Below are 25,025 nucleotides of genomic sequence, written 5' to 3' on the forward strand. Positions count from 1 at the left end.
CGATATCACGACAGCACACTGCAATGCTCACAATAGTTTTATGAAAATAGTGCAATACGGTGTAACAATAAAACAGAAGCAATAAACTGAAACATCTGCACTTAGCAGAAACGCTAAGATTATTCGGTTCCATTCAAAGCATAATTATAAATGAATGTATAAAATTTCAAAACTATCGAATTGTCATATGAAACACAACATAAAATATAAGTACGGCCTATCGCACAAAAATACCGATATTTGTCTTAGCTACTGTGAGCATCAATAAGTAGACTATCTGTTATATCTGTTTTAACGACGTGAAACAGCAGAAAAATATTGACAGCTTGTTCCAAATGACTATGCAAATAGATTATCCACCAACAAAATATATATCGATATATTGATATGTCAAATATCTATCATCCCTATTCTCCGCCATTTTGACAAAAGAATTTGTCAAATTTTATGCACATAGCGTCCGAATATATCCGTGTTGGGAGTAATTTGCTCCTGAAATTCTGTTGTTGAAAAAAATATTTACACACGTTATTTGTGATGGATCGTAAGTACACCATACCATCAAGATATATAGTTAAGGATGAAAAACACTAAAATATGTGTACTTTAGGTGGAGGTTATGGCGGCGGCGGCCAGGGCTTTAATAATTTTAATGTCCCTCCACCAAATATGCAGTCCAGCTACAATCAGCCACCTCCAACCCAACGCGGCGGTGGAGGTAAGCAATTGTTTAACATGCTAAATGCTCTGGTAAAAACAAAAACTGATCAGCTTCAATATCATCTCTCTAGATTACGATTCCGGTATTCGTGGTTCTGGCAGTGATGGCGGCGGCGGCGGCTCATGGTCCGACAAACGAGGCGGCAGTTCATATGGGTATGTTATTAAAATACATTTGTTATGCTCAAATCGGGACCGGGGGTACAGTTTTTCCACTGAGGTTACCATGATTTTTTTTTTTTTTGTTATAAGAATGTGCACAACAAATTCCATGAAACCATTCCATCGACGAAATATACGGGCCTGCAAAAATATAAACTAGAAAAAAAAAATTTAAGACGCGTGAAAAAGCAATCGATATGTGTGTATGTATGTGTGCATGAGAGCATACATGTGCATTGAAAATGATTCTTTTTGTTTTGAGGAAACGAAAATTCAAAAAACCCGGAAAATACAGCAAAGAGAAAAAAATTAAGCAACCTGCTAGAAATAAAAAGAAATTTTCAAGGAGAAAGCGACACTTTATTCGATTTGTTGCTTCGCCCTTTGGTGGAAATCTATAAAAACAAAACAAACACGCGCACGCAAAAAAAATAATGCATTTTGGTATTTGCAAAATATGTATGTATAGATAGGATACTGCAGATAAACCCCCGTTGTTTCTTATCAATTCGTGGCATATATTTTTGTATGTACAATATAAATAATTTTGATACAAGAGATGCCTGAGAGACATGATAAAACAATTTATTTTCAATGCATTCACCACACCCAAAAGCTGTGCAAAATTTGCAAATTTGAAAAATGAAAACAGAAACTAGAGTTAAATGTACAATGAAATCGATTTGGTAAAGTTAAATGTGGTAAAAATAAGGGTCCAAAGGTAGTTGCAAATATGTATTGTATCTATGTATGTGATATAGTCTTGTTTTACTCACACAAACACGCAATTATATCCACTGCCTAAACATTTACATAAATATTAAACGAAGCATCGAATAAACGGGTGGCCTGGCCCTACCCTGGAACAAAAAAAAAGCTTCGTGAAATATCAAAATACTTCTACGAAAAACATGCCATAACCCGAGTTATGCATAATGCATAGGATGGGATATGTTTGGGCTACGACATCAAACACTCCACACACATTCGCGCCCCCTCAATCAGTAATTGAATTTTGATCTACAGGCGACGCAAAATAACACCAAAGCACATTTACGAGTATAAACAATAACAAAAGAAAGACCCAAGCAATATAAAGGAGATTTGTGTGTTAAATGTAATCGGAAAAAGGGATGCAAAAAGAGTCGCAAAAGGATAATGTTCGTTTGAAACTGAACATGTGTTGTGACTAACCTTAGAGCTTAAGTTAAGATAAGTAGAACTCTTGAATATACCCACACCTCTCCACCCATGCTTGAGACTACCCCTTCAGAATTAAGAGTTTTGTAGAATAATGGGTAACTAGGTACCAAGGCTGTCGAGTGGAACAGGGGTAAAGGTGGGTGACAAATTTGGTATTGTAAACCCGATTAAAATCCGGGTAAATACTACGTTAAAGCGGGAAATTCAAAGTCATTCAGTTTTTTAATCTTAAGATAATTATTGCAAGTGATACCCAATAGAATAATACAAATTATATACATATATTATTATTATAGAATAAGCATTTGTATTGTGATGTCTTTTGTCTAGATTACATTTAATTAGGTATATATATATATATGTAAGTCTTATGATTATTATGTAGAGTGAAAAAAACCAATAGGTTGCGGTGTCCACCAGAGCATTTGTGATCAGCGATTCGATTCTCCGGTTCGGTTCGTTGCCGGTATTTTTTTTAATTTAAATCGATCTGTGGATTGGATGCGATCTAATCTGGTGGATACCTATCCAAATTGTTGGCACAATATATTGAAACAAGCAGCAAAAAACAAACAAAAAACAAATATGTATTTGATGCCTTACAAAACCCCAAAACAAATCGAAATTCAAACATTAAATAAGTTCATTCAATATCCTTTTTTAGAAATGGAGGCGCCAACAAGGACAGCTACAGCAAAGGTAAAAATAATGCAAATAGACTGCAATACTATCGAGTAATGTATAACAATATTTTTCTACATATTGAACTTAAAAACAAAACAAGGATCCTCAAATCAAAAATCTCAAATTCCAAATCGAAAGGAAAGAAAAGCAAGGCTAAAGAAAAGAAAAGAAAGCAAAGCAAAGCAAAAGGCGGCATTCTTTGGTCGTTATTTTCCATCGTTCTATTAGGATATTTAGGATAGAGTGTGTATATCTAAAGCGAATTTCGTGGTGGTATTATATATTGTTAAGGACGGACTCAAAAAAGTGTTGTTACAATACCGCGAGGTACTCTAGGGGTTTCTAAGAGGTGTCCAGAAGAGTCTTGCAGAAATCTAGCTATACTGCTTTATCACATAAAATTGTGTTGTATCTGTCGTGTGTGTACTATATTGTTGTGGTTTTAATGTAAAGCACTATCTATCGGTATATTTAAAAATATGCAAGCAAGGTTGTTTGGTTGGTTGTTTGTTGGTTTGATACTGAAGAAGTGGTTGCTTGGTGGTGACGAAAAGGCACTGCGCTTAAACGAGTCAGCAGATGGCCTTTTTGCTATGTGCCATGTGGTGTTGTTAAATTCTCATATATTTGGTGTTTTTTTTTCCAATTGCAGTGCAATTTATGGGCCCATCTACGCAAATTAAATACATACAGAGATGGGCAATGGGGATCGAATTGCTTTCTTGTTGCAAAATATTTATAGTAAAATGTTCCATTTTCAGAGCGTAAAAGTGCGTTTGCACGGCAACACTGCTGCTTTCTCGTTTAGCCAGTGCTTAATCACTTCCTCTCTCTTTGGCGCTCTCTCTCTGGCTCCTGGCTCTCTCCTCTCTCTCTCTCCTGTGGGTGGTGTGTTTGTGTCGTTTGGTGGAGAAGCCAGAGAGAGAAATAAGGCTAAGATTAAACTGTTCTCTCTGTCTGTCTCTTTCATTCGCTTGTCTCTTCCCCTCTCCTCTCTCACACTGTCTCAAGGTTCTTTTGAAACAAAAAAAAAAAAAACAACAAAAAAAGGTTCTCTGTGAAACTGTTTTGGTGTCCCACAAATGCCGCTGCAAATTCTGGTTTTTATATTGCTAAGCAAGTCTTTTAGTCGCGTGCGCCTCGGCATGGGCGATATGGTTCTTACCCCCGATCCATTGATCGGCAGAGTTCGGTGTTAAAATGCCCATTTATATATTATATGCCCAACACATATACTATTTGTACATTAAGAGCGCGCACCGTATTTTGGGAGAGGGGCCCCCAAGTCGTTAAAGGAAACCAATCCGCAAAATTCAATAATAATCTTTGTTTTTATAAGCTGTCTATTGCCCTCAGTGCAGCGCATTCTAACACTTTTTTGGCCATTTTTGTAGGACCCATGGGCGGCGGTGGTAGCGGCGGCAGCGGTGGTAGTGGCGATATGATTACCCAGGACGATACCATATTTGTCTCTGGCATGGATACAAATACAACAGAGCAAGATATTGAGACGCATTTCGGTGCCATTGGCATCATCAAGGCAAGTATCAAATAGTGTGCATTTTTTTAAGGATATCGAATAGGCCTCTCTATTCCACTGTTCCATTCCACATCGTTCTAGTCTCAGTTCTAATCGAAATTTGAATTGTTCTAATTTCAAATTGCAGAAGGATAAGCGTACAATGAAGCCAAAGATTTGGCTCTACAAGAACAAGGACACCGGTCTGTCGAAGGGTGAAGCCACCGTCACATACGATGACACCAATGCTGCCCAGTCCGCCATCGAATGGTTTGACGGACGTGTCTTCAAGGGAGCCAATATCAAAGTATCGCTCGCACAGCGCCAGAGCACCTGGAACAAGGGTGCCAGTGGTCGCGGCGGTTTCGGCGGTCGTCCCCGCGGTGGTGGTGGCGGCGGAGGCGGTGGTCGTTTTGATCGTGGCGGTGGTGGTGGCGGCGGTGGCGGAGGCGGTGGTCGCTTCGATCGCGGTGGTGGAGGTGGAGGCGGCGGTGGAGGCGCTGGCGGCAATGTTCAGCCTCGTGATGGCGATTGGAAGTGCAACAATTGCAACAACACCAACTTCGCCTGGCGCAACGAGTGCAACCGGTAAGTGCGCGCGCGCATCTTTACCTTCTAAATGAATGCCCATCCAATTCTGATCTTTTGCAGCTGCAAGACTCCCAAAGGAGGCGAAGAAGGCGGTGGCTCAGGTGGCAGCAGCGGCGGATATGGCGGTGGTGGAGGCGGCGGCGGCTACGGTGGCATGGATCGCAACGATCGTGGCATGAACGACCGTGGAGGCGATCGCTCTGGCGGCGGCGGCGGTGGATACCAAAACAGAGACCGTGGGGGCAACTCTGGCGGCGGCGGTGGCCGCTATTCAAACGAGAATGGCCGTGATGGCGGCGGTGGTCGTGGTGGCGGAGGACGTGGTGGTGGCGGTGGCGCCAATCGCAGAGAGGGCGGCGGTGCTATGCGAAACGACGGTGGCATGCGCTCCAGACCATACTAACGACCTGTTGTTTGGTAACTCTATGACCCCTATTTTTTCAGATTTACGTATTTATCGTAGCGAAAAGTAACCTTATCAAAAGTTTACCACAGTCAAAGCAAAAGATACAAATGTGCAACCACGTCAACCATTTTATCTGATTTCTCGCTCCCAAAAACAACAACAACACACACCAACACCCTACCCTCTTTTATCGCTCGTTTTGACTTAGACTATACATACATACATGTAATCTAATTTAACAAACACTATTTGTAACATTGAAACAAAACAAAAAACCAAGTATAAACTTACATATATATATGTGTGTATTTTTATAATTGTAAATACATATATATATATATACATTATATATAATAGAAGAGGTCTCTCAATCTTTTATTAATTTCAATGGTGGGGGCGGGCTATACACAAATATTTCGACCTAAAAGTTGTTCCTTTTGTGGCAAGAGACGGGTTTTTGAGCATTTGGGCGAAACTCGAGAACATCATGCACATGACATGTCATGTGTTTTTATTACCCGTACTCAACAAGAGTTAAGAGGTATGTGGTAAAAGTGGATGTGTGTAACGCAGATAAGGAAACGTTTCCGACCCCATAAAGTATATATATTCATGATCAGCATCAATAGCAGAGTCGATATAGCCATGTCTGTCTTTCCGTCTGTCTGTCTGTCTGTCTTAATGAGCCCCTAGATCTCAGAGACTATTAGAGCTAGAGCAACCAAATTTTGTATCCAGACTGCTGTGGTATCATACTGTTACCCCTTCCGTAAAATGTCAAATTTTTGTTTAAATTTTAAAATCCAAAAAATCATAAGCTTAAAAATGTATATACTGACTGAGTACGGGTATACGTAGAGTCGCGTCCCCTGAAGTGACTCACACGTTCCTTCTCGTTAAATTTATTACTATAGCTTGTCTTTTGTAGCATTCTCTTGTGCATTTCGGATAGGAGCCTTAATGATATATGGTCAAAATCCTTTCTTAGTGCGCACCCACATACACAAATATGTAAATATCTAGAGCAGCGATTTGCATTGGAATAGAATGCAGCTCACGTGCACTCAAGATTTCAGAGTTATTCCTTTGAACACAACAGATTTATCTTTGGATAAGGATAATTTGGGAAGTTTTTATGAGTTGAATTAGCTGCATATATGTATGTATATACATTCGTTCAAATATAGCCATTGTATGGAGACAAATCAAAAGTCATCTTATGAAAATGCGCAGTTATCAAATCGCTGTTTTTGTATATTTAAAAAAGATTTTGAGGGTATATTCCAAATTGTAGGTGTACGAATGTGATCTACTCATCCAAAGTACAAAATGAGTGTCGCAGGGTTACAGCTGCAAAAAGAAATTCAATTTTCTTGGAAATTTTTTTTTTTTATAAAATTTTTGTTTTAATATTATTTGTTGAATATACATTAGTTAATATTACAGTTCATCTTTTTCTAGCAAGGTATAGCGATGCTTGGATGGGCCCAATTCCTTGAATTTCGATTCGGGCGGTGAGGTACCTTTGCCGGTATGTGGATCAGGATGTATATCATTATTTGAGGGATCCGGCCCATAATGAAACTCCCTGTAAAAAAAACAAACGGGGAAATACATAAGAGTTTTGCAAAACGTTTGTGTTTGCGTTTTGTGTACCTGTGCAGCTTCCCGCTGTAGAGATCCTGAAGGAATTGCTTAAGCTTGCCCGGCGTGTACATATCACTGAAGTGGGGGAACAGATACATGTGCTTGAACGAATCGATGGCTATCAATGGCAAATCGTCCTCGGACTTTCCCAAATGATGCAGCGGATGGGCAAATCTTTTGCCATCTGCCGTCAAAAAGTTGACATTCTCTGTAAAACAAAAACATAAATCGACATTAGATTAAATGTGTTTTTTCGTTGGCCGAAAAGTATCCATTTTCGTACGTTTCTCATCTAGCAGTTGACGCTCAATAATGGACTTGTAATCCTTGATGGAGTTGAGATCGTCTGGCCGGTGGAAGAGTATCAGGAACGGCAGTCCTTCTTCGGTAAGCTCCTCGGCATTCTCAAAGGTTATTTCCCTAACCAGCGGCACACACTTTTCCTGTATCCATATCTTCAGTTCATCGAAATTCTGCAGGCTGCCAGTGTAGGTCTCATCGTTCTCATGCGACAAGGCCACATCGGGTCTAAACACAATGATGGGGGTTCCTATGTAATCAAATCAGAGAGCGAGGCGATGATCAATAATGAATCGGAAAAGGTTGATTTTAACGTTTATCTTACCAGGTGGATGCATGGCCTGTGAGGCATCACCGAACCCCACATGGAACTGGCAATCCTCTTTCAAATTTGTGGCCACCTTGCGGAATGTATCATATTCCGGCTGATCCCTGCGATCAAAGTAGCCCAATATGAGGCGTTTCTTAGAGTCCAGATTCTCCAGTTCCTTCAGCGATTTAAACTCCTGTATGGGATCCTCCAGTTGCTTTTTGACAAACTCCAAGAAAGCATCCGCCGAACGCTGGCCGCGATATTCCCGCTTGCTAAGCTGTCCATTTCGTACAATTTTCAATGTTGGATATTTATTGATATGAAACCGTGAGGCAATGGCCGTCTCCTTGTCACAATCCACTTTGCCGAGCACCACACGACCAGCATCCGGGAATTCCGCCTTGATCTGTAAGCAAATACACATTAATCTTGACAACGGATTTTGAGGATATATATATTTGGCTTACCTTGTCCGCAGCTTCACTGAATATGGGGGCTAAGATATTACTAAAACGACACCATTCGGCATAAAAATTAAGGAAAACCAATTCATTAGATGCTGCAAAAAGATACAAAATGATAGACATTAGTCATTAAACCCTAAACCAACATTCACACAGCTTCTTAATTGAGGAATTGAGGTTGTTGTTCACTGGGAAGATAAGATAAAGAAAACAACTCCTCTATAGAAAGTCAATCTGTCAAGATTTTAGCCCTATTCCATACGCTTATGTTCCAAGTAATTGTAGTAATGACTCACTCACGTGGCAGTCAAGTGTTTATGATATGAAAGGAACAAGTGTGAAACCAGATGTGTGTATATAAAAAGGCAAGATGATATTGTATCCGCATTAACAGAGAAAACTCAAATTGTTATAATATCCAACTTAATTTCTGTGGAAACTTTATGATTTTTAGCCCCTGTTGTTTTTGTTTTTAGACACGTTGGCAGCAGGTCGCGTCAATACGCCCGCCAACAACAGACCAATTTACCGGGCCAATGGCTTTTTGCGTGAAACTTGTGACACGTCAATGCCCACCAAAATGTTGGCTAATTGATTTTCTGCATTTTGCTACGCAGCGGATGAACCGTACCCACCACTTGGAGCCTTACCTAATGTCATATCAATGTTTTCACTGGTCATGGGAACCGCTCCCGCCGCATCTGTGGCCGCTGGATGTTGGAGGATATGAAGTATCTGAAATTATGCATAGAATCGAGCAACTTAGTTTGCAGGCATTGCAGTGCTGTGTAGTGGTGGGATGATATGTCTGGGCGTGAAGTGATAGACTGACAGGCCCGGCGGGCGGGCGACAGCATCTTTCGAATTATTTTCATGCCTAAGCCGGGTGACCGAGCGCGCGACTGCTGCCGTCGACCGCCGTCTGTCATCGTCGTCGCCCAGCCAGTGTGTTTTCTTCGGCATTAGAACACGTCGACTCAGAACACTCACCGCTAGCAGAGCCATGCTGGGCCCCAGCTTTTGAATTCTTGCTTCAATCATTCTGGGGTACTGGCTGTGGGTGGAGGGACTGCGACGAATTGCACACAGAAATGGACACCAAGTTATTGAATTCGAATCAGTTCGGCATGGATTCGAATGGAAATATGCCTGCTGTCGCACTGCAAACGTAGTACAATAAAAAAAAGTTTCAACAATTTGGCTGGTTGATAGGGCTGCAAAACCATCGATGGCACTATCGATAGTATCGATGGTTGCAGAATATATCGTTTCAGAGGAAAAGTAAAATTTCGAAGTTTAAAATATGAACTAAGCGAATTTATGAACATGAATAGTACTACAGGCCGCAGAAAACAGTTTGTGCTCGAAATAATTTCTTATCGGTTTCATAAGAATTCTATAATATTCTTTTTTCCAAGGGTTGCTGCAAAGAACCATAGCGCATTAGAAGAATATACCTACAAACTTCTTTGTAATGCTTTAAGCCTGTAAATATAAATCTTTTGTTGTATACATACATACATAATTTATTTTACTAACTAAATTAATCTATTATAGATGGTGATCAGGTGGCGCCTGCATCAAATGTCTCGGAGCAATATTCGGGTGATATTTAACCTGAACATCTAACAGAGCATTTGTTCGGTCGCTCCCCCGATTGACAATACGTCCCTCGGGACATGTAACATGACGAGCTATGTAGTCTTTTAGATTGTGGGGCACCTAGGGAACTACGTTAATCTTTAGTTTTTTGAAGGAAAGAAATATAATTAATCTAAAGAATATAGACTCCGGGGACCAAAAAACTTAAGTTACTTACCCCTCAAGCACTGGCGCTGTCTCTGCCACCGAATTAGGTGGTTCAGCTAGACTCGTTTTTTTTCGCCTCGGCGCTGCGTAATCGAAATTATTTTTGAACTGTTGGCGGATCGTCTCCAATATGGGCATTTCCGCGGTTCGCAATTGTATGTTCGCACGTTTTTGATGCACAAAAACGGTTGAAAACAAAAATTATCTTCACCTTTGTTTTTGCCATTGATAGCGTTTTGTAAGCTCTATGGTTAGTGCAAATTATACGGTTCATCGAGTTTTAATTTTCATAATAATTGCCAAAAACATGCGGTCGCGAATGTACGCGAAATAGACGTCTAGTAAAATGCAAAAATCTGCGAATTGGAATAAATATGATAAAGCAATTAATTCACTTTTAAAGAGGATTAATGTAGCTTTCTATCGAAATTCTACATAAAAAATTATCTCTATTGGTTTTTTTTAATTGAATTAAGTACCGGTCGCGAACTTTTATTTTTATTACCTCACATTTTGCCATGAATCACTTAATTTTTCCTAGGAAAACAACTTTATATTAAATTTATTGTGTGTAGTAACATTTATAACCAGAAAATTTAATTTATATATCTCTTACGTTTTTCATTATGTGCGAATATTTATTTTCGTGTTAAAAAAGCAAAAGTAAAAGTTTAAAAAAATGTATACCTACGGTCGTGAACGTACGCAATTTTGAAAAAAAAAGTTTGTTTAAAAAGTTTGTTTAATAATAACCCCAAAGTGTTATTACAATTTGTTTTACCAAACTTTTTTTACACGTCTTGTTACAGCCACCTGCTTGCATTCAATGCGATTCAATTACAAAAAAATGGTGAATTTAAATATAAATTAACCGTTAATTCAAATTTTCCTCGGTCTCTGCATTTTTCTCTTCTAAATAGATTGTAACAAAGGGATTTAGCAGAAAGAGTGCGAGCAAAAATATATATATATATATGTTTCATGTGAAATAATTAAATTAATTAATAACACTAGTCAACACGATTCCTCAAGGAACAAAACGAACTTTTCTTAAAGATTTGGGGCTTAGAAATGGTTTGATGATATTTTTTTTTTTTTATGGCAGAACTTTTTTTTAAAGAATTTTTGAAAACTGGTATTTTTTTTTAAAGCTTTTTTCAGAGGTAACGCTTGTTTTTTTCACATAACTCTAGTATCTTACGTCTGGTTGTAAAGAACTTTGCTATTTTGAAAAGATAATTGACGCAGCTAGAAGTTGATGCCAAACACTTTGTGATTTCAGCTTACCGTCTGGGAAATATAAAGCATTGAAATGCAAAAATGATGATTTTTGTGGGGTATTTTTTACGAAATTTTGACTTTAAAAACTCAGGAAAAGTCGAAAAAAAATTATATCTTGTATTATCTATTTTTTTGTGTATGGCAGAACTTTTTTTTAAAGAATTTTTGAAAACTGGTATTTTTTTTTAAAGCTTTTTTCAGAGGTAACGCTTGTTTTTTTCACATAACTCTAGTATCTTACGTCTGGTTGTAAAGAACTTTGCTATTTTGAAAAGATAATTGACGCAGCTAGAAGTTGATGCCAAACACTTTGTGATTTCAGCTTACCGTCTGGGAAATATAAAGCATTGAAATGCAAAAATGATGATTTTTGTGGGGTATTTTTTACGAAATTTTGACTTTAAAAACTCAGGAAAAGTGTCAAAAAAAATTATATCTTGTATTATCTATTTTTTTGTGTATAAATGCGTTAATTTGGCGTCGTTTAAGGTATCGCTCATTAAGATCTATGGAGACCGGATCAGGTACCAAATGTACAACCCTTGCTCGTTTGCTTTGTTCCCAATTGGCAGTTGGGCCCGCCGCCTTCAAAAAGGTATTTTTTGTTCATTCCATATTTTAGGTTTGGTTAACGAATTTTAGCTCCAAAGTGTCTCCATAGATCTTAATGAGCGATACCTTGGTTGTTGTCAGGAGGGGGCAGGGGAAGCAACTGAAAATTAATTTCTTCATTCTGGCTATAATTATGATCCGATTAGGATCAGATTCGGCAATCTTGTAGATATGGGCATTCCCTACGATACTGCGTTTTTAGTTTTATCGTATCTTTAAAAATGTGCCTGCCACAGATTTTCGTTCTTTGTGTGGGCGGAAGGAAGACAGACAGACAGACAGACAGACGGACAGACAGACAGGCTATATCGACTCGGCTATTGATGCTGATCAAGAATATATATACTTTATGGGGTCGGAAACGTTTCCTTCTCTGCGTTACACACATCCACTTTTACCACAAATCTAATATACCCCTTAACTCTTTTTTGAGTACGGGTATAAAAATACGATGATTATGAACATTTTATTTTTTGGCCTTGGTTGACCATTCGGCGGAAATGTAGAAGGAGTGGTAGTAACGACGGAGCAGGCGTATACAGCTCTTATGGTCTTGCAGGATATCGGCTCTTCGCTGCTCTCTTGCTGTATTCGTGGACCAGCTCAAACATTAGCTGATCGAAATTTATGCATTTGCTGAAGGTAGGAAATGTTTCATTCAAGTGGTACAGCGTGGGCGGATATCCGCCGACGCTATCCCGTTATCCCTTCTGCATCATGCATAGTGAGAAACTTATCCTTGATTAATTGAGAACATGGCTTCTGCTTAAACTGGTATCGCTCGTGGACACTTGCGTCCATGTAGAAGGCATTGTAATACCACCTAGTACACTCGTCCAGCGTTTTGTTGACTCCATCTACATCACCATTCCCAGCTTGGTCGCACTGAACCTCGATTTCAATGTCCCGCAGGATCGTTAATAGCCTTTTAAATTCCTGAAAAGATACTGCATCCCTGCAGAGAGAATACATTTTGTATACTTTTTAGTTACTTAAATTAAGCGAAATTCCATAATTTATTGGTAAACTTACTGTTTATCGTCTGTTCATAGGAGCTGCGGTTGGAGTTCGACCGCCTTAGACAATGTTGGACTCGACTTGAGGCCCACTTGACCTAGATGGGGTCAGACACGCAGGACACACACAAGACAGTATACATGTGGCAATTGTGTCCGGTTTCATCAGAAGCAGCACATCTCGTAAATAAATAAAAAATGTCCCATTGCTGCCGAAGTTTCTTAATGAAAGAGAGTACACAGTATAAGAGAATGGTATAAGCAATGGGCGTTTTAGTCTTCCTAATGTTGAATGGTAAATGATATCACAGGGTGGGAGGTACGTTCCTCATTCATTGATCATGGGCGTATGCGAGTGGATGCTTTCATCACTACACTACCTTTACATTCCCCTTTGTAGTTACCGTTAACCCAGCCATCGCTCCTCGCTTATCTTAAAACTTTTTCTCTGATGCAATCACTCGATTAAAAAGCGGACGCTCCCAGCCCACTTGAGCGTTAAATGCCGTCTATCGATCAAGGCGTAACCCATGCCCATGCTTATGGCCACAACATAACTGTAATTAGTACACAATTCTGTCCCTTCTCTGTCATTATCAGCGATATGCTTCGATATGCGCGATATGCTCCGGTTCTCGCAAATCGCTAAAAGTTGCGACTTGACAGTCAAATCGTAAAAAAGCGTGCTCAGGTTTTCGCAAATCGCAAGATTGAGACCGGTTGCTAATGAGCTCTCGATTTCAAAATAAAAACTTGTATGAGCGGTAACAAATTATAAACAACTCTGCTGATGTTTTAAGCCTATATTTATATTTATTTTCGTGTATCCTAATATTTTGAATAAATATATTTCTACAGGTCCCCCAATTTTACCTCACCAAAATAAACATAAACAACAAAATGCGAATTCCCATTTAACCGATAAAATATCGATATCAATATCGCTTGGGATAAATATGTCGGCTCTTCTCAATTCACCCATTTTTAGTTTGTTATTTTTTTGTTATAATATAATGCGATTGCCAAAATTATGTCATATTTAACTAAAATATTTCCATTTCGATACCAAAGAAAATTTGTTTAAAAGATAAATATCGGAAAATAATTTGAGAGATAGCAAAAAGTTACGAAAACCGGAGCGCACACAATTTCAGTTCGTACAAATTGTTCCAAAATCGTAAACTCAAAAATTTACGACAACCGGAGCAAAGCTTGAATATCACTTTTTGTAGACAACAAATTTAGCTGATCTGAGTACTGGACTTATGGCCCTTTTTGCTAGCAAACATTTATAGGAACTGACTACTAGGCTTTAGTCGAACTCTCCGCGATATTAAGAGTCTAAATATTAAAACAGAAATATGGAAGCATTTTGTTTAGACTTTGTATACAAACACTGGATAATTCGATTTGGTACAAAGTGCGTTCACAGTTAATTAAATCACGTTTTTCGTGTGATCAATAAGAGACTATCGATATTCAGATATCGATAGGCGCAATCACATATGTGATGGAACAATATTTGCGAATCTTTGTTTATAATAGCTGACGTTTATGGATTCTATAGTGGTAAATAGAGCAAGCAAAAGCAAAAACTAAACGCGTTTTTAATTCGGAAATAAATTTGAATAGTATATGTGCATTCCAAAGACGTTTTACCAAGGTTTTTTTGTTTGGCCACAAATGTGTGTGTGTGGTGCGTACATGCATATACATATGTACGATTGTTTTGTGTTATTGTTGCGTTCGAAATATCGGAATATGTACATACAAACATACGTATAAATATTTAATTACTTTGTTTATGACAACATAATTCCGTCTTTGGCATTGAACAACTAAAGCAACAAGGATCTAACCGAACATTTCAAGTACGATAATTGCATTATTTTTTCTCAACTTCAAACTTATTGGTAATGGAATTCACGATAATCTAGCAGTAACTTACAAACATACACCCCATATGTACACACATACATACATATGTATGTAGTGCGCACCTTCACTCGATTGCAGCTGTATGCCATACATATGTATGTTCGTATGCATTCCGCATTATCTATATTGCCACCACGACATACAAAACAAAATTAACTTCGATTTGTTCTAAAGGTGTTGGTATTTGTTTTATTTAGTGCGCTCAGAATGTATGTATGCTAAATTCAAACATTCACACAGATATGCATATGTATGCATGTATGTATGTACATATGCAGATACATTGTATAAGTGCCCCCGCGTCGCGAGACACTGAACGGAGGAACGCCACAGATTGCCGACGTCTCATCCAGTACCGTCACACACACACACAGACTCAGGCATACACAAAGCATACGGAGTATCGGATGGAAAGTTCCGTAAGATTTGGGGGAACAGGAGAGGAGACACATTTCCAAGACGAGAAAGCATGAGAAATCTATCGAATCCCCCTACCTGAAAACTCTACGTACGTCAGTGAGAAATATGAATGTATGGGCAAAGTTCACTCCAGTGATATAGCCAGGACATGGCTGGATAAACTCTCATTCTACATATGTACATATGTATGTAGATTATCGGAATGGGGCGTGGGGTAACAAAAACCTGCCCCTAAATGATCTCGATCTCAATCGCAAACCCAAACATACATATGTACAACATTGCACAATAATACATACATATGTACGAATGCACGCACTTGTAGTATGTCTAGATATATGTACATATATACATACATACTATATGTATATGGTTAGAGAATGCTAACCGGATTTTTGCACACACAATCGCCTAATGAGAGCAGATATACATTAAATATAAGCAATAAATAATACTGTATACATTATATATAGTCTTATTTTAGCCGATTCACACAATGTCAGATGGATCACCGCCTCCATCGATTTGCTTTATACGCGCCGCCGAATCTTATCCAAAATCACAAATGGAGAAGGAAGACTCGCAGCTGTTTGTACCATTTCCAGAACGTATGTGTGGCCAGAACAGAAAGTTCCATTAACATCCATATTCACACTTTCGACAATCATTCTTTTCAACAGTTGCTGGCGAGTCAATCAAGTACCTAGGACGCACCGATGATGGCGTTCTGGCGCTGTCCAATTATCGCATATTTTTATCAAAAAAATCAACCGCATACGAGACTTATGTGCCCTTGGGTCTGATCGAATCGGTGCAGGTGCGTGACCTGTTCCAGCTGATTGTCAATTGCAAGGATGCCAGCACGGTTAGGTGCTCCTTTCAGTCCGCCGAGCAATGCTCGGAATGGCAGCGACGCATTCAGTTGCTAATCGGTGTACCTGTATCGCTGGAGACACTCTTTGCCTTCCCCTTTTACTCGTGGACCTGCGACATTATAGGGACATCCAATACCCATGCCCAGGCGAATGGTAATGGCCATGGAAAAGAGCGCATTCCCTTGTCAAATGGTTCTGGATTTGGATCTTGTGTGAAACCTCCTGCCTTATTGAGTGAGAACTTTCCATCGGCCTGCGAGATAGCAGCGTCGCAGGCAAACAGTCGCTTGCAGCGTGAGGTACGATATGAGAGTGATTTCAAGAACGAGGTGGCACGCCTGGGCTTCGATCTAAAGGGCTCGTGGCGAATCTCGACAGCAAATGCCGACTTTAAGCTCTGTCCATCGTATCCGCCAAAATTGCTTGTTCCTTGCTGCATAACCGACGAAATGCTTCACAATGTGGCCAACTTTCGTGGTTCACGGCGTCTGCCGGCCGTCGTCTGGCGACATCAGAAGTCAGGGGCCATATTGGCACGCTGCAGCCAGCCGGAGGTCGGTTGGTTGGGCTGGCGGAATACCAAAGACGAGCAGCTACTGAAAGCCCTGGCCGATGCTTGTGCCTTTGACAGAGGCGAGCATAACAGACGACAGACACAACCCACAAAGCCCCAGGCCCCCGCCCACGCCCACGCCGCTGCTTCGAAGGACACAAATGGGCAGTCAAATAGCTCCGGCAATAGCTCACCATCGCTGGATGACTCCTCCTCGCATGAAGAGCTGGCCCTTGACGAAATACGAGTAAGTTTTTGCACTTAAACTTTTCCAATCCGAAATCTGTATTCCATTTTCATTAAATTTTAAGAAAATTCTCATTGTTGATGCACGAAGCTATACATCGGCTGTGACGAATCGTGCACGCGGTGGCGGCTGTGAATGCATTGAGTATTATCCATGCGCCGAAATCGAATTCATGAGCTTGGGAAACATTCATGCGATTCGTAAGAGTTTTCATGCGGTCCGTCAGCTGTGCGCCTCATCGCCAGATGATCCAAAGTGAGTAAAAGTTTCCTCTTAGAAATTTCCTAGCATTTGAAGACATAAGGAGAACGGACAGGCGGCGGAACATGGTACCCGACTGTGAGATCTGATCTTCAGAAAAAGCCAGGCGCGAAAGAGGACGGGGAGGAAATAGGGAGGTCATTTGCACCTGTCCTGCTTTTCTGGGAAGGCACCACTGGATACTAGAAGTGGAGCAGTCTGGCTATCATTATTTATAGAAGGCTGAGATGGTTCAAAAAATCTGCATAATTAAATGACAAGAATGTCGAAATCTATTCTCCATAGAAATTAATTACATATATTATATTTTTCCAATTTTCTTTTTCCAGTTGGTTTGGACAGTTGGAAAAGACCATGTGGATGCAGCATTTGTCGGGTCTACTGGGTGCAGCCATGACCGTTGTCCATACCATCGAAAAGAACGGACGACCCGTGCTAGTGCACTGTTCCGATGGTTGGGATCGTACGCCACAGATTGTGGCCACAGCGCAACTGTGTCTGGATCCATACTATCGAACTGTTGAAGTATGTCCCTCAATTAATTCAATCCCTAAGCAACAACAATAATTAAAACCATATTTTTATTTTACAGGGTTTCCGTGTTCTGGTTCAACGGGAATGGTTAAATTTTGGTCACAAATTCGCTGATCGTTCGGGCAATGGCCCCAACTCTGATGAGGTGAACGAGCGTTGCCCTGTTTTTTTACAATGGCTGGATCTGGTGCATCAAATCCATAGACAGTATCCATGCAGTTTTGAATTCAGTATTGGCTACTTGGTAAACGATTCCCACTGCCCTTAAGGGTCAATCTTTTTCATACTTTCATAATTATTTTTTTAGATAAAACTAGCACAACACTCGCTTTCCTGCCTGTTTGGCACTTTCCTATGCAACTCGTTGAGGGAACGCATTGAGAATTCCGTTTTTGATCGTACGTTTTCAGTGTGGCCATTTTTAGCTGAAACTATGTATAGAAATCCACTCTATAAGCATGAGACTGAAAAGGTACGCTTCACAAATACATATAGTCTGGTGCAAATCGCTCTATCCTTCTCTCTCTCTCTCTGTATTTTTGTTTTCAGGTTCTTTGGCCAGCGCACAGTGTGCGGTTTTTATATTTTTGGTCTGACGTCTATCTTGGTAGCTTAGGCAACAAAAATGGTACTGATCTTCCATTACTAAGTAATGAACGACAAAGTGCCCATAATGGTAATTAAGTAAACGACTAGAAAACAGAACATTCAAGCATGACTTAAATCAAATCAAACAAACAAAAACCAAAAAAAAATCTTTCTAATCAATTACTACCCACATTTAGGTTCGTTGACAAAAACACGATCCTCTGAAGATCTAACAACGAATGAATTGGGGCAGAGCACCATTTCGAGGAGATCGAGTGATCCGAATTTAACCGTAGAATCAATGTGAGTATTGTGTAAAGCATATGAAAGCATTGAAGACATTCTCAGCACTAATTATACACCTATTTACAGTGTTTCGGAGTGCGCTTTAAATATGAATAGCAACTCGATGTTTGATATACGATCGGAGGCAGACAGGAGGCAGTGTGTTAGTGCAAATAATGTCCATGATAATGTTAAAGACTCCAAAGAACCAGAGGTAAAGCTTAAGGATGCCGAAGACGAGACAGATGCCAGTTGTTGCTCTACAAAGTGTACCTCCAAGCAGTTTAAAAACGACCAAAGTACAGCTTCTAACCGTGATATAATATGGGAAGCATCAGCGACAGTGCCAGAGCCCTCTCAGCTCCAAAACTCTGAAACCGAATACGCTGTTCATGCCTGTTCGAACGGTTAGCCCTATATAAAATCAGTTCTTTCTAGTTCTAAGAAATCTTTTGCTTACATTTAGATCGAGAACAAGAAGAAAAAAGTGATGCAAGCCGAGCTCTTTGGCTTGGCCCAATTGATAATAGTACAGATACCCTAATTCCTACAGAGGCCGTGCAACAAACGAAATCTGACAATAACCACCACGTAGCGCCTTTGGAGAATCACGTGATAAGCATGGACAAAAAGCCAAATGTGGTAGTAGCACCAGCCGCTGTCCTAAGTGCTCCTACCCCAAGCAATAAAATCAGTCAGAGCTACAATAATTTGCCTCGGGTACACAGCAAACCGAATACAAATCTGAATGCTGCTGCTGCTGCTACTACTGCACGCTGCACAAATACGACGCAAATAAAAGAAGCGAATGCACATTTTCCGCACCATTTGGATTTGCATGTGCCCAGCAGATGCAAGGAGGAACAAACAAATGCGAATGGTTCGATGATTGATGGCCATAATGCTGCTGATGAAAGCCTGTTCATGTCACCCGAGCTCCTGCCCACGCTGGGAAGTCGAACGCGCCGGAATACATTTGGTTCAAGCTACAGCCGGGATATTGGACATTTGAAATTTGCAGAAAATGGCAGGTGAGAGATTCACCTGAATACTCCCAATAGATGTAGAGTAATAAACTGTTAATGTGACTTTCAGCACACATAATTCCCCATTTACGGGTGGACTAATTTCATTGCCACCGACACCAGTGGGTGTTCAGGAACGGCCGCAATTCACAATATCTTGCCCCGATGGCCTGGCCCACGGCCTAAGTGAACAAAATATAAGACTTCATCAGATTGTTCAAGAACACAAGGTAATTGCGAATCTAATTGGGATTCTGAAGGTATATACTGATATTACCTTTGATTGATATATTTGTATTTATAGCAACGCGAAGAGGTACTACTACGGGAAATACATGGCATGCGTCTGGCTCTCTTGGAGAAAGGCTGTCCCAGCTGCAACAGCATCGTCTCGACAAATGTGGAACATGTAATTGCCCTTTAATCTGGTTTAAAAATTATCGAAAACCATATGTAGATTTGCGTATATTCTTGAGATAGCGAGAGGCTACCGTTTGGTCTAGCCATTTGTATCAGTATATTTGATAATATATGGAGTTTATTTTAGGCTGTACAAGGTCTCCAGATTGTAGCCTTAATTCATATTCTTTTGTGTGTGTTTTTTTCTTGTATAAACTTTTTCAGCCTTCCACAGTCTAATGATTTGAATCTCCTTTAGGAAAACGGATCGGATATCGTTGAAAATGCTTCGACGTGTTCTTGGGAGGCCGTCGAAGAGCGTAATGGCCCGTCATCGTATGCCCCATCTTCGATACAAGAGAAAAAAGCATCCAGCGTTCTCTGGGTACCAGATCATGCCGTTTCACGTTGCTCCAGTTGTCAAACTGAGTTCTGGCTTGGACGAAGAAAACATCATTGTCGGTGCGCATTACTCTTTTCAGTAATACCTACACACACACTCATACACACTATACACGTAGTTGTTTTTTTATATTTCGTTTAGTACTATTATTTTTTATTTTTCAAAAAAGAAAAGAACTATCTTACTTCTCTCATATCTTTTTGAAGCTGTTTACTAATCTAATCCTTGTAGTCCTTGTAGTTGGAAGAAGCATTTTAAAACTATTTAAATATTCATACCATTTATAGATTGATTTATTCAACTCTTGTTTTGAATCTCCTACTTCAAGAATAGTAGCTCTTAGTGGCCCATAAATTTGGTTTTGAAGCTGAGACACATGACTAGACTAATGCTAATCAAGAATATATACATAGATATATACATATATACATTAATCCAAGAAATTCCTCTGAAATCTGTTTATTTTACAACCATTAACTTTAACAAAAAATATTACATTTAAAGTATTACTATTATTTTCTAATTTTAAATTTACTTGTGTTTTCATTTCAGATCATGTGGAGAAATTTTCTGTGCTGACTGCTCGGAATTTTGGGCCCCTTTGCCGTATGAAAAGCTTTTCAATCCCGTAAGGCTATGCGGATCTTGTTATACTACAGTCACATCCAATGTCCATGAGTATGCTGCCGTGCCTTCCGACTCTACGGACTCCAATGAAAGAGCGGCAAGGCCTTCTGCCAGCTCCTAAGACAAGCTTTCATTATGCTGTGGGTTGCTTGCTGCTCCTCCTCCAGCGTTGTATCGATATGTACATATAATACATATACTCAACAAACAATATTTATTACATATGTATGTGTTATAGCACCATAATAGCGGAAATTCCTTTGTGCGATTGTAAAGAACACGAAATTATACAAATTTTGTTAGATATATATTATGGATATATGGACACAAAATGTAAATTTAAATACAAACTTAAAACAAAAGATTTTTGTTATTTATTAAAGCGGCTAGTTATTTTTGTACATATGCATATCTTTAGTTTCCTACAGTTTCAAACAAGTTCTTGTAAGGAGTAACATACCTTTTTACTAGTGCTGGCTGTGACTGTTCTTCTCCTCCCTCTCCGTTAATTGGCTGTCCGTTATTCTCGTCGTTTTCCTATACTATTGATGTATTAGTCCTCGTGGAAGAGTGATAAATTATGTTCAAGTAAAACAAGGTATAAAAATATCCTAAATATAGGCAATTAACATTAAAAATTTAACGTAATCACAAGAAAGTTTAAAGTTGTGAAAGCTCACTAATCAAAAAGTAACTATTGAAATGTCACAATTTTTAAACCAAACGAAAGTTTAACCGTTTAACCGTTCCGGTACATGACATCAAATGTCCGATACCTACTTAGTTTATTCGATACGGCAAAATTGTCATCAAATTCAGTATCGTTTTGTGTATAAACCCATTAATGGTATTCCAACAATAGCTTTTCAAATCTATAAGTAAACAAGAATCAGCTGACAGTGAGTTTAATTGAAGAAAGACAATCTATAATATAAATTTGTAGAAAAAAATGTGTGTGTAAGTATGCAACTTATCTATAAATAGGTCCTTAAAAAATTAAAACAGTCAAAAAAATCTAATTGGGCCAAAAATGTGTGTTTGAACGCCCATTTCGTTTCATTTTGTGTCATTCTGTAGAACGGAACATTTTATGATAGATTTTGTTTTTATACCTTTTTGTGTGTTGTCTGAATGTATATTGGTTGCTTTTGATTATCATTGTTTAATTTAATATATCATTTAGTATAATCATACAAATTCAAAAAATCAAACTTTGATCTACTATTAGATATTATATTCAACGGTAATATTCATTACCAATGTTTATTTCTTCCTGTTGTAACATAAAATTAAAGGAACAGAATAAATATCACAAAAACAAGCTGTGCCATACTAAAACGGCTGTACGTGCTGGGAAACATTGTTTTGTCACTTTCATATGTATAGTGCCACAGATCTTTGACTGATACCATTATGGAGATGCCTCCCAACACTGATTTATCTATCCTGCAGACTAGTCTTAAAGTCGAGTGGAATATCAAACTTAAAAAGGTTAAAAGGTAGTTCTTACGTCCTTTTTATAGATTGTGGAATGGAATGAATGGAATTTTATATCCGAAGTAGATCAAAATTATCAACATAAATATATATCAGTAAAAAAAAACATATTACGAAAATAACTTATTTTTAATATGTAAGAATATTGATTTTTTTTAGGGCAATGTCCCTAATGGTTTGTAGCTTCCCTAAGATGATATAACATACATGCGCGGAGTGGAATCGAACGATTGCCGCAAGCGTAACCTCGTGTAGTAACATACACGCGGTCATACACGATGGTCTTTTTCGGTGCAACTCTGGTACGACACATTCGGAACTACAAGTCGGCGGCATTTCAGATTGCAGAGTCCGCCATTTTAGCTAAGAAATCTATAACCCCAGCTTCGTTGAGCACCGGGAACAGAGGTCAGTTGCAATTTGGAATTCAGTTTGTTCGCGAATATTCAAGAGCGTCGAAGATGAGCACTTTGCCTAGGGTATTTTTCGATATGACTGCCGATGGGGAGCCCCTCGGTAGGATTATCATGGAGGTAAGTTTACTTATTTTTTTTATATGTGCCAATAAAATGACTATCATTTAAAGTTCGTTTTTTTTTCTCTTTTTGTAAAAAGTGTTAATTTGACCAAGTGTGTGCATTAGTATGGATATTCATATGTATGTGTATGCATATTCACGTAGAAAGTTAACGTGCACTTAGATTTGAACACGTGATTTACAGATCGTAAATGAAACGGTTCCGGTTAAATGAACCCGTAAACTGTTGAAAATATAAAAAATACATTATAAGTGCATATTTTTATATAAAAAAGCATGCGCTTTTCAGCAAATTTCGGATTTACATATGCATGTATGTTATACACACGACATACATACACATGTAATTTCCATGTGAAGCATGCTTATATTTTCGGCTTTTACTATTAAATATATGTAGATATCATGTTCTTTTTTCATATACACACGCTACCCAATAATTAAATAAATGACAATGCCCTGGCGTGTGTGTATTTAGAATGCTCATTTTACGGCCAGGTGTGTGCAAAAAAGACCGATTTCCAGATACGTTGCAATGGAATTTTTTCAAATTTGATTGCGGTGCTCTGTATATGTTTGTATGCGCGTGCTCGTGTGTTTGAATAGTTTGCCGGTATTTCTATACATGCATACATGCGGTGTATACTGTATGCATGTGTGTGCTCATACACATTTAAATCAATACAGTGAAACATAACCTCTACGTTGGCGCACACACACATGGACATATGCACGACATACATACACACACACATATATATGCATGAGAATCTAGTAAACCCGTTTCACGAATGAACTCAATATTAATTCCGTTGATGATGTAATGGGGCATACGTGCATTTTTTTTTTTTTTGTTAATTTTGCGTATTTTTTATTCAGAGAGAGTTTAGCAATTGCATCGTAGTATATTTTTAGTAACAGCCAAGTCATTGCCCGGCATGACAAATAAAACCGATACATATGTATGCGTGTAATATTGCGTGTAGATGCCAATGGGCGGGCGCGCGCGGGGTGATGCCAATTTTGAAACCAGGCCCGCGCACTTTTACAGGCGAATTCGATGCCCAGACTCCCACGGGACCCATCTCTCGCTTTTTCACAGTTTTTACATACATACAAATGTATGTATAGATATAGGGATTTGTATATATATTTTGTATGATAAGAAAATATCACTTGAAATTGATTTTCTCTCACCAATGTGTACCCTCCTCTCTCTCTCTCTCTCCTCTCTCTGTCGGGGAAGGTAAAAGTTTTGAATTTAATGTTTTATGTATGTATATTCAAATAAATAATCAATAATCCTTGTGTCTTTTTTGAATAAATTTTCCAGCTGCGCTCCGATGTGGTACCCAAGACTGCCGAAAATTTCCGTGCGCTGTGCACTGGCGAGAAGGGATTCGGCTACAAGGGCTCCATTTTCCATCGCGTTATTCCCAACTTCATGTGCCAAGGAGGCGACTTCACCAACCACAACGGCACTGGCGGCAAGTCCATCTACGGCAACAAGTTCCCCGATGAGAACTTCCAGCTGAAGCACACCGGCACTGGCATTCTGTCGATGGCCAATGCGGGCGCCAACACCAATGGATCCCAGTTCTTCGTTTGCACCGTGAAGACCGCTTGGTTGGACAACAAGCATGTTGTCTTTGGCGAGGTGGTTGAGGGCTTGGACATTGTCAAGAAGATTGAATCTTTTGGCTCTCAGTCCGGCAAGACCTCCAAGAAGATCATGGTGGCTAACTGTGGTTCTCTTTAAACAACAATAGCAACAACAATCCAACAACAACACCATTATAACAACAACAAAAAGAGGAAAAATGTGTTAAGACGAAAACCATTTGCATTTTCTCCACAACAATTTTTTTTACGAATTACTTGTAATATTACGAAATACAATACAAGAAATAATATTTTCAATAGACCTTTGTTCGAATTCGAATGTTTCCCCCCCAGTGGGACAGGGACAGCACTCACAGAGATTCTTCTTTATATATGTAGGTATATTTTAATGGGGTGGCGAGCCGCATAAGTTTGGAATGTAAGAGGAGAGGAAGAATATGAGTGATTGATAAATTCCGTTGGGCTTTTAGCTTATAAGAGAAGAT

At 39.2% G+C, this 25,025-nt stretch overlaps 4 protein-coding genes and 2 long non-coding RNA genes across 13 annotated transcripts; 3 read left to right on the forward strand and 3 right to left on the reverse strand.

Moving 5' to 3' along the window:
* Nucleotides 1-427: 427 nt before the first annotated feature.
* LOC111068741 (RNA-binding protein cabeza) lies at nucleotides 428-5,553 on the forward strand. 2 transcript variants are annotated; one of them, XM_022358430.2, is made up of 7 exons: nucleotides 429-544; nucleotides 611-718; nucleotides 792-876; nucleotides 2,750-2,784; nucleotides 4,164-4,309; nucleotides 4,437-4,876; nucleotides 4,940-5,553. In XM_022358430.2, the coding sequence occupies exons 1-7, from the start codon at nucleotides 538-540 to the stop codon at nucleotides 5,280-5,282; spliced, it is 1,164 nt and encodes a 387-aa protein (XP_022214122.1). In that variant the 5' UTR covers nucleotides 429-537; the 3' UTR covers nucleotides 5,283-5,553. The 2 variants fall into 2 exon arrangements, with proteins under 2 accessions (XP_022214123.1, XP_022214122.1); XM_022358431.2 differs by lacking the exon at nucleotides 2,750-2,784 and having other exon boundaries at nucleotides 428-544.
* A 1,112-nt stretch (nucleotides 5,554-6,665) lies between these two features.
* Nucleotides 6,666-9,222, reverse strand: LOC111068676 (endoplasmic reticulum resident protein 44). Its single transcript, XM_022358334.2, has 7 exons — nucleotides 9,000-9,222; nucleotides 8,660-8,744; nucleotides 8,013-8,104; nucleotides 7,558-7,951; nucleotides 7,216-7,482; nucleotides 6,942-7,140; nucleotides 6,666-6,873 (listed from the first exon to the last, which is right to left on the reverse strand). The coding sequence occupies exons 1-7, from the start codon at nucleotides 9,048-9,050 to the stop codon at nucleotides 6,726-6,728; spliced, it is 1,236 nt and encodes a 411-aa protein (XP_022214026.1). The 5' UTR covers nucleotides 9,051-9,222; the 3' UTR covers nucleotides 6,666-6,725.
* Nucleotides 9,223-12,155: 2,933 nt separating this feature from the next.
* On the reverse strand, nucleotides 12,156-14,173 carry LOC111068647. 3 transcript variants are annotated; one of them, XR_002607196.2, is made up of 3 exons: nucleotides 13,601-14,173; nucleotides 12,744-12,948; nucleotides 12,156-12,666 (listed from the first exon to the last, which is right to left on the reverse strand). It is a non-coding gene; the product is annotated as an uncharacterized LOC111068647 (long non-coding RNA). The 3 variants fall into 3 exon arrangements; XR_002607195.2 differs by lacking the exon at nucleotides 13,601-14,173 and adding an exon at nucleotides 13,132-13,278; XR_002607194.2 differs by lacking the exon at nucleotides 13,601-14,173 and adding an exon at nucleotides 13,108-13,278.
* Nucleotides 14,174-14,219: 46 nt separating this feature from the next.
* LOC111068644 (myotubularin-related protein 4) lies at nucleotides 14,220-21,235 on the forward strand. Of its 5 annotated transcripts, none has more exons than XM_022358280.2 (15): nucleotides 14,220-14,296; nucleotides 15,570-15,693; nucleotides 15,766-16,760; nucleotides 16,825-17,015; nucleotides 17,351-17,546; nucleotides 17,614-17,799; nucleotides 17,863-18,027; nucleotides 18,105-18,231; nucleotides 18,341-18,446; nucleotides 18,516-18,835; nucleotides 18,895-19,459; nucleotides 19,524-19,683; nucleotides 19,758-19,862; nucleotides 20,112-20,314; nucleotides 20,808-21,235. In XM_022358280.2, the coding sequence occupies exons 1-15, from the start codon at nucleotides 14,282-14,284 to the stop codon at nucleotides 21,001-21,003; spliced, it is 3,654 nt and encodes a 1,217-aa protein (XP_022213972.2). In that variant the 5' UTR covers nucleotides 14,220-14,281; the 3' UTR covers nucleotides 21,004-21,235. The 5 variants fall into 5 exon arrangements, with proteins under 5 accessions (XP_022213972.2, XP_022213973.2, XP_022213974.2 ...); XM_022358281.2 differs by having other exon boundaries at nucleotides 14,241-14,598; nucleotides 15,559-15,693; XM_022358282.2 differs by having other exon boundaries at nucleotides 14,241-14,598.
* LOC111068648 lies at nucleotides 20,700-21,655 on the reverse strand. Its single transcript, XR_002607197.2, has 3 exons — nucleotides 21,563-21,655; nucleotides 21,343-21,493; nucleotides 20,700-21,140 (listed from the first exon to the last, which is right to left on the reverse strand). It is a non-coding gene; the product is annotated as an uncharacterized LOC111068648 (long non-coding RNA).
* Nucleotides 21,656-22,642: 987 nt separating this feature from the next.
* Nucleotides 22,643-24,837, forward strand: LOC111068646 (peptidyl-prolyl cis-trans isomerase). Its single transcript, XM_022358285.2, has 2 exons — nucleotides 22,643-22,912; nucleotides 24,251-24,837. Exons 1-2 carry the CDS (start codon nucleotides 22,658-22,660, stop codon nucleotides 24,674-24,676), a joined length of 681 nt encoding a protein of 226 aa, XP_022213977.1. The 5' UTR covers nucleotides 22,643-22,657; the 3' UTR covers nucleotides 24,677-24,837.
* The last annotated feature ends 188 nt before the right edge of the window (nucleotides 24,838-25,025 follow it).

Source organism: Drosophila obscura, unplaced genomic scaffold (assembly GCF_018151105.1).
Source record: "Drosophila obscura isolate BZ-5 IFL unplaced genomic scaffold, ASM1815110v1 contig_73, whole genome shotgun sequence".
Classification (NCBI taxonomy): domain Eukaryota; kingdom Metazoa; phylum Arthropoda; class Insecta; order Diptera; family Drosophilidae; genus Drosophila; species Drosophila obscura.

What these genes read in the sequence shown, in the direction of transcription:
- LOC111068676 (XM_022358334.2), bottom strand. Translation starts at nt 9,050, where the DNA reads ATGATTGAAGCAAGAATTCAAAAGCTGGGGCCCAGCATGGCTCTGCTA. An exon ending in CCAGCATGGCTCTGCTAGCG is followed by an intron (nt 8,745 to 8,999) that starts GTGAGTGTTCTG and finishes GCATAATTTCAG; the next exon opens with ATACTTCATATCCTCCAACA. An exon ending in TACAGCGGGAAGCTGCACAG is followed by an intron (nt 6,874 to 6,941) that starts GTACACAAAACG and finishes TTTTTTTTACAG; the next exon opens with GGAGTTTCATTATGGGCCGG.
- LOC111068646 (XM_022358285.2), top strand. Translation starts at nt 22,658, where the DNA reads ATGGTCTTTTTCGGTGCAACTCTGGTACGACACATTCGGAACTACAAG. An exon ending in TCGGTAGGATTATCATGGAG is followed by an intron (nt 22,913 to 24,250) that starts GTAAGTTTACTT and finishes TAAATTTTCCAG; the next exon opens with CTGCGCTCCGATGTGGTACC.
- LOC111068644 (XM_022358280.2), top strand. An exon ending in AATTTAACCGTAGAATCAAT is followed by an intron (nt 18,447 to 18,515) that starts GTGAGTATTGTG and finishes ACCTATTTACAG; the next exon opens with TGTTTCGGAGTGCGCTTTAA. An exon ending in TGTTCATGCCTGTTCGAACG is followed by an intron (nt 18,836 to 18,894) that starts GTTAGCCCTATA and finishes GCTTACATTTAG; the next exon opens with ATCGAGAACAAGAAGAAAAA.
- LOC111068741 (XM_022358430.2), top strand. An exon ending in AACCCAACGCGGCGGTGGAG is followed by an intron (nt 719 to 791) that starts GTAAGCAATTGT and finishes TCATCTCTCTAG; the next exon opens with ATTACGATTCCGGTATTCGT. An exon ending in CAAGGACAGCTACAGCAAAG is followed by an intron (nt 2,785 to 4,163) that starts GTAAAAATAATG and finishes CCATTTTTGTAG; the next exon opens with GACCCATGGGCGGCGGTGGT.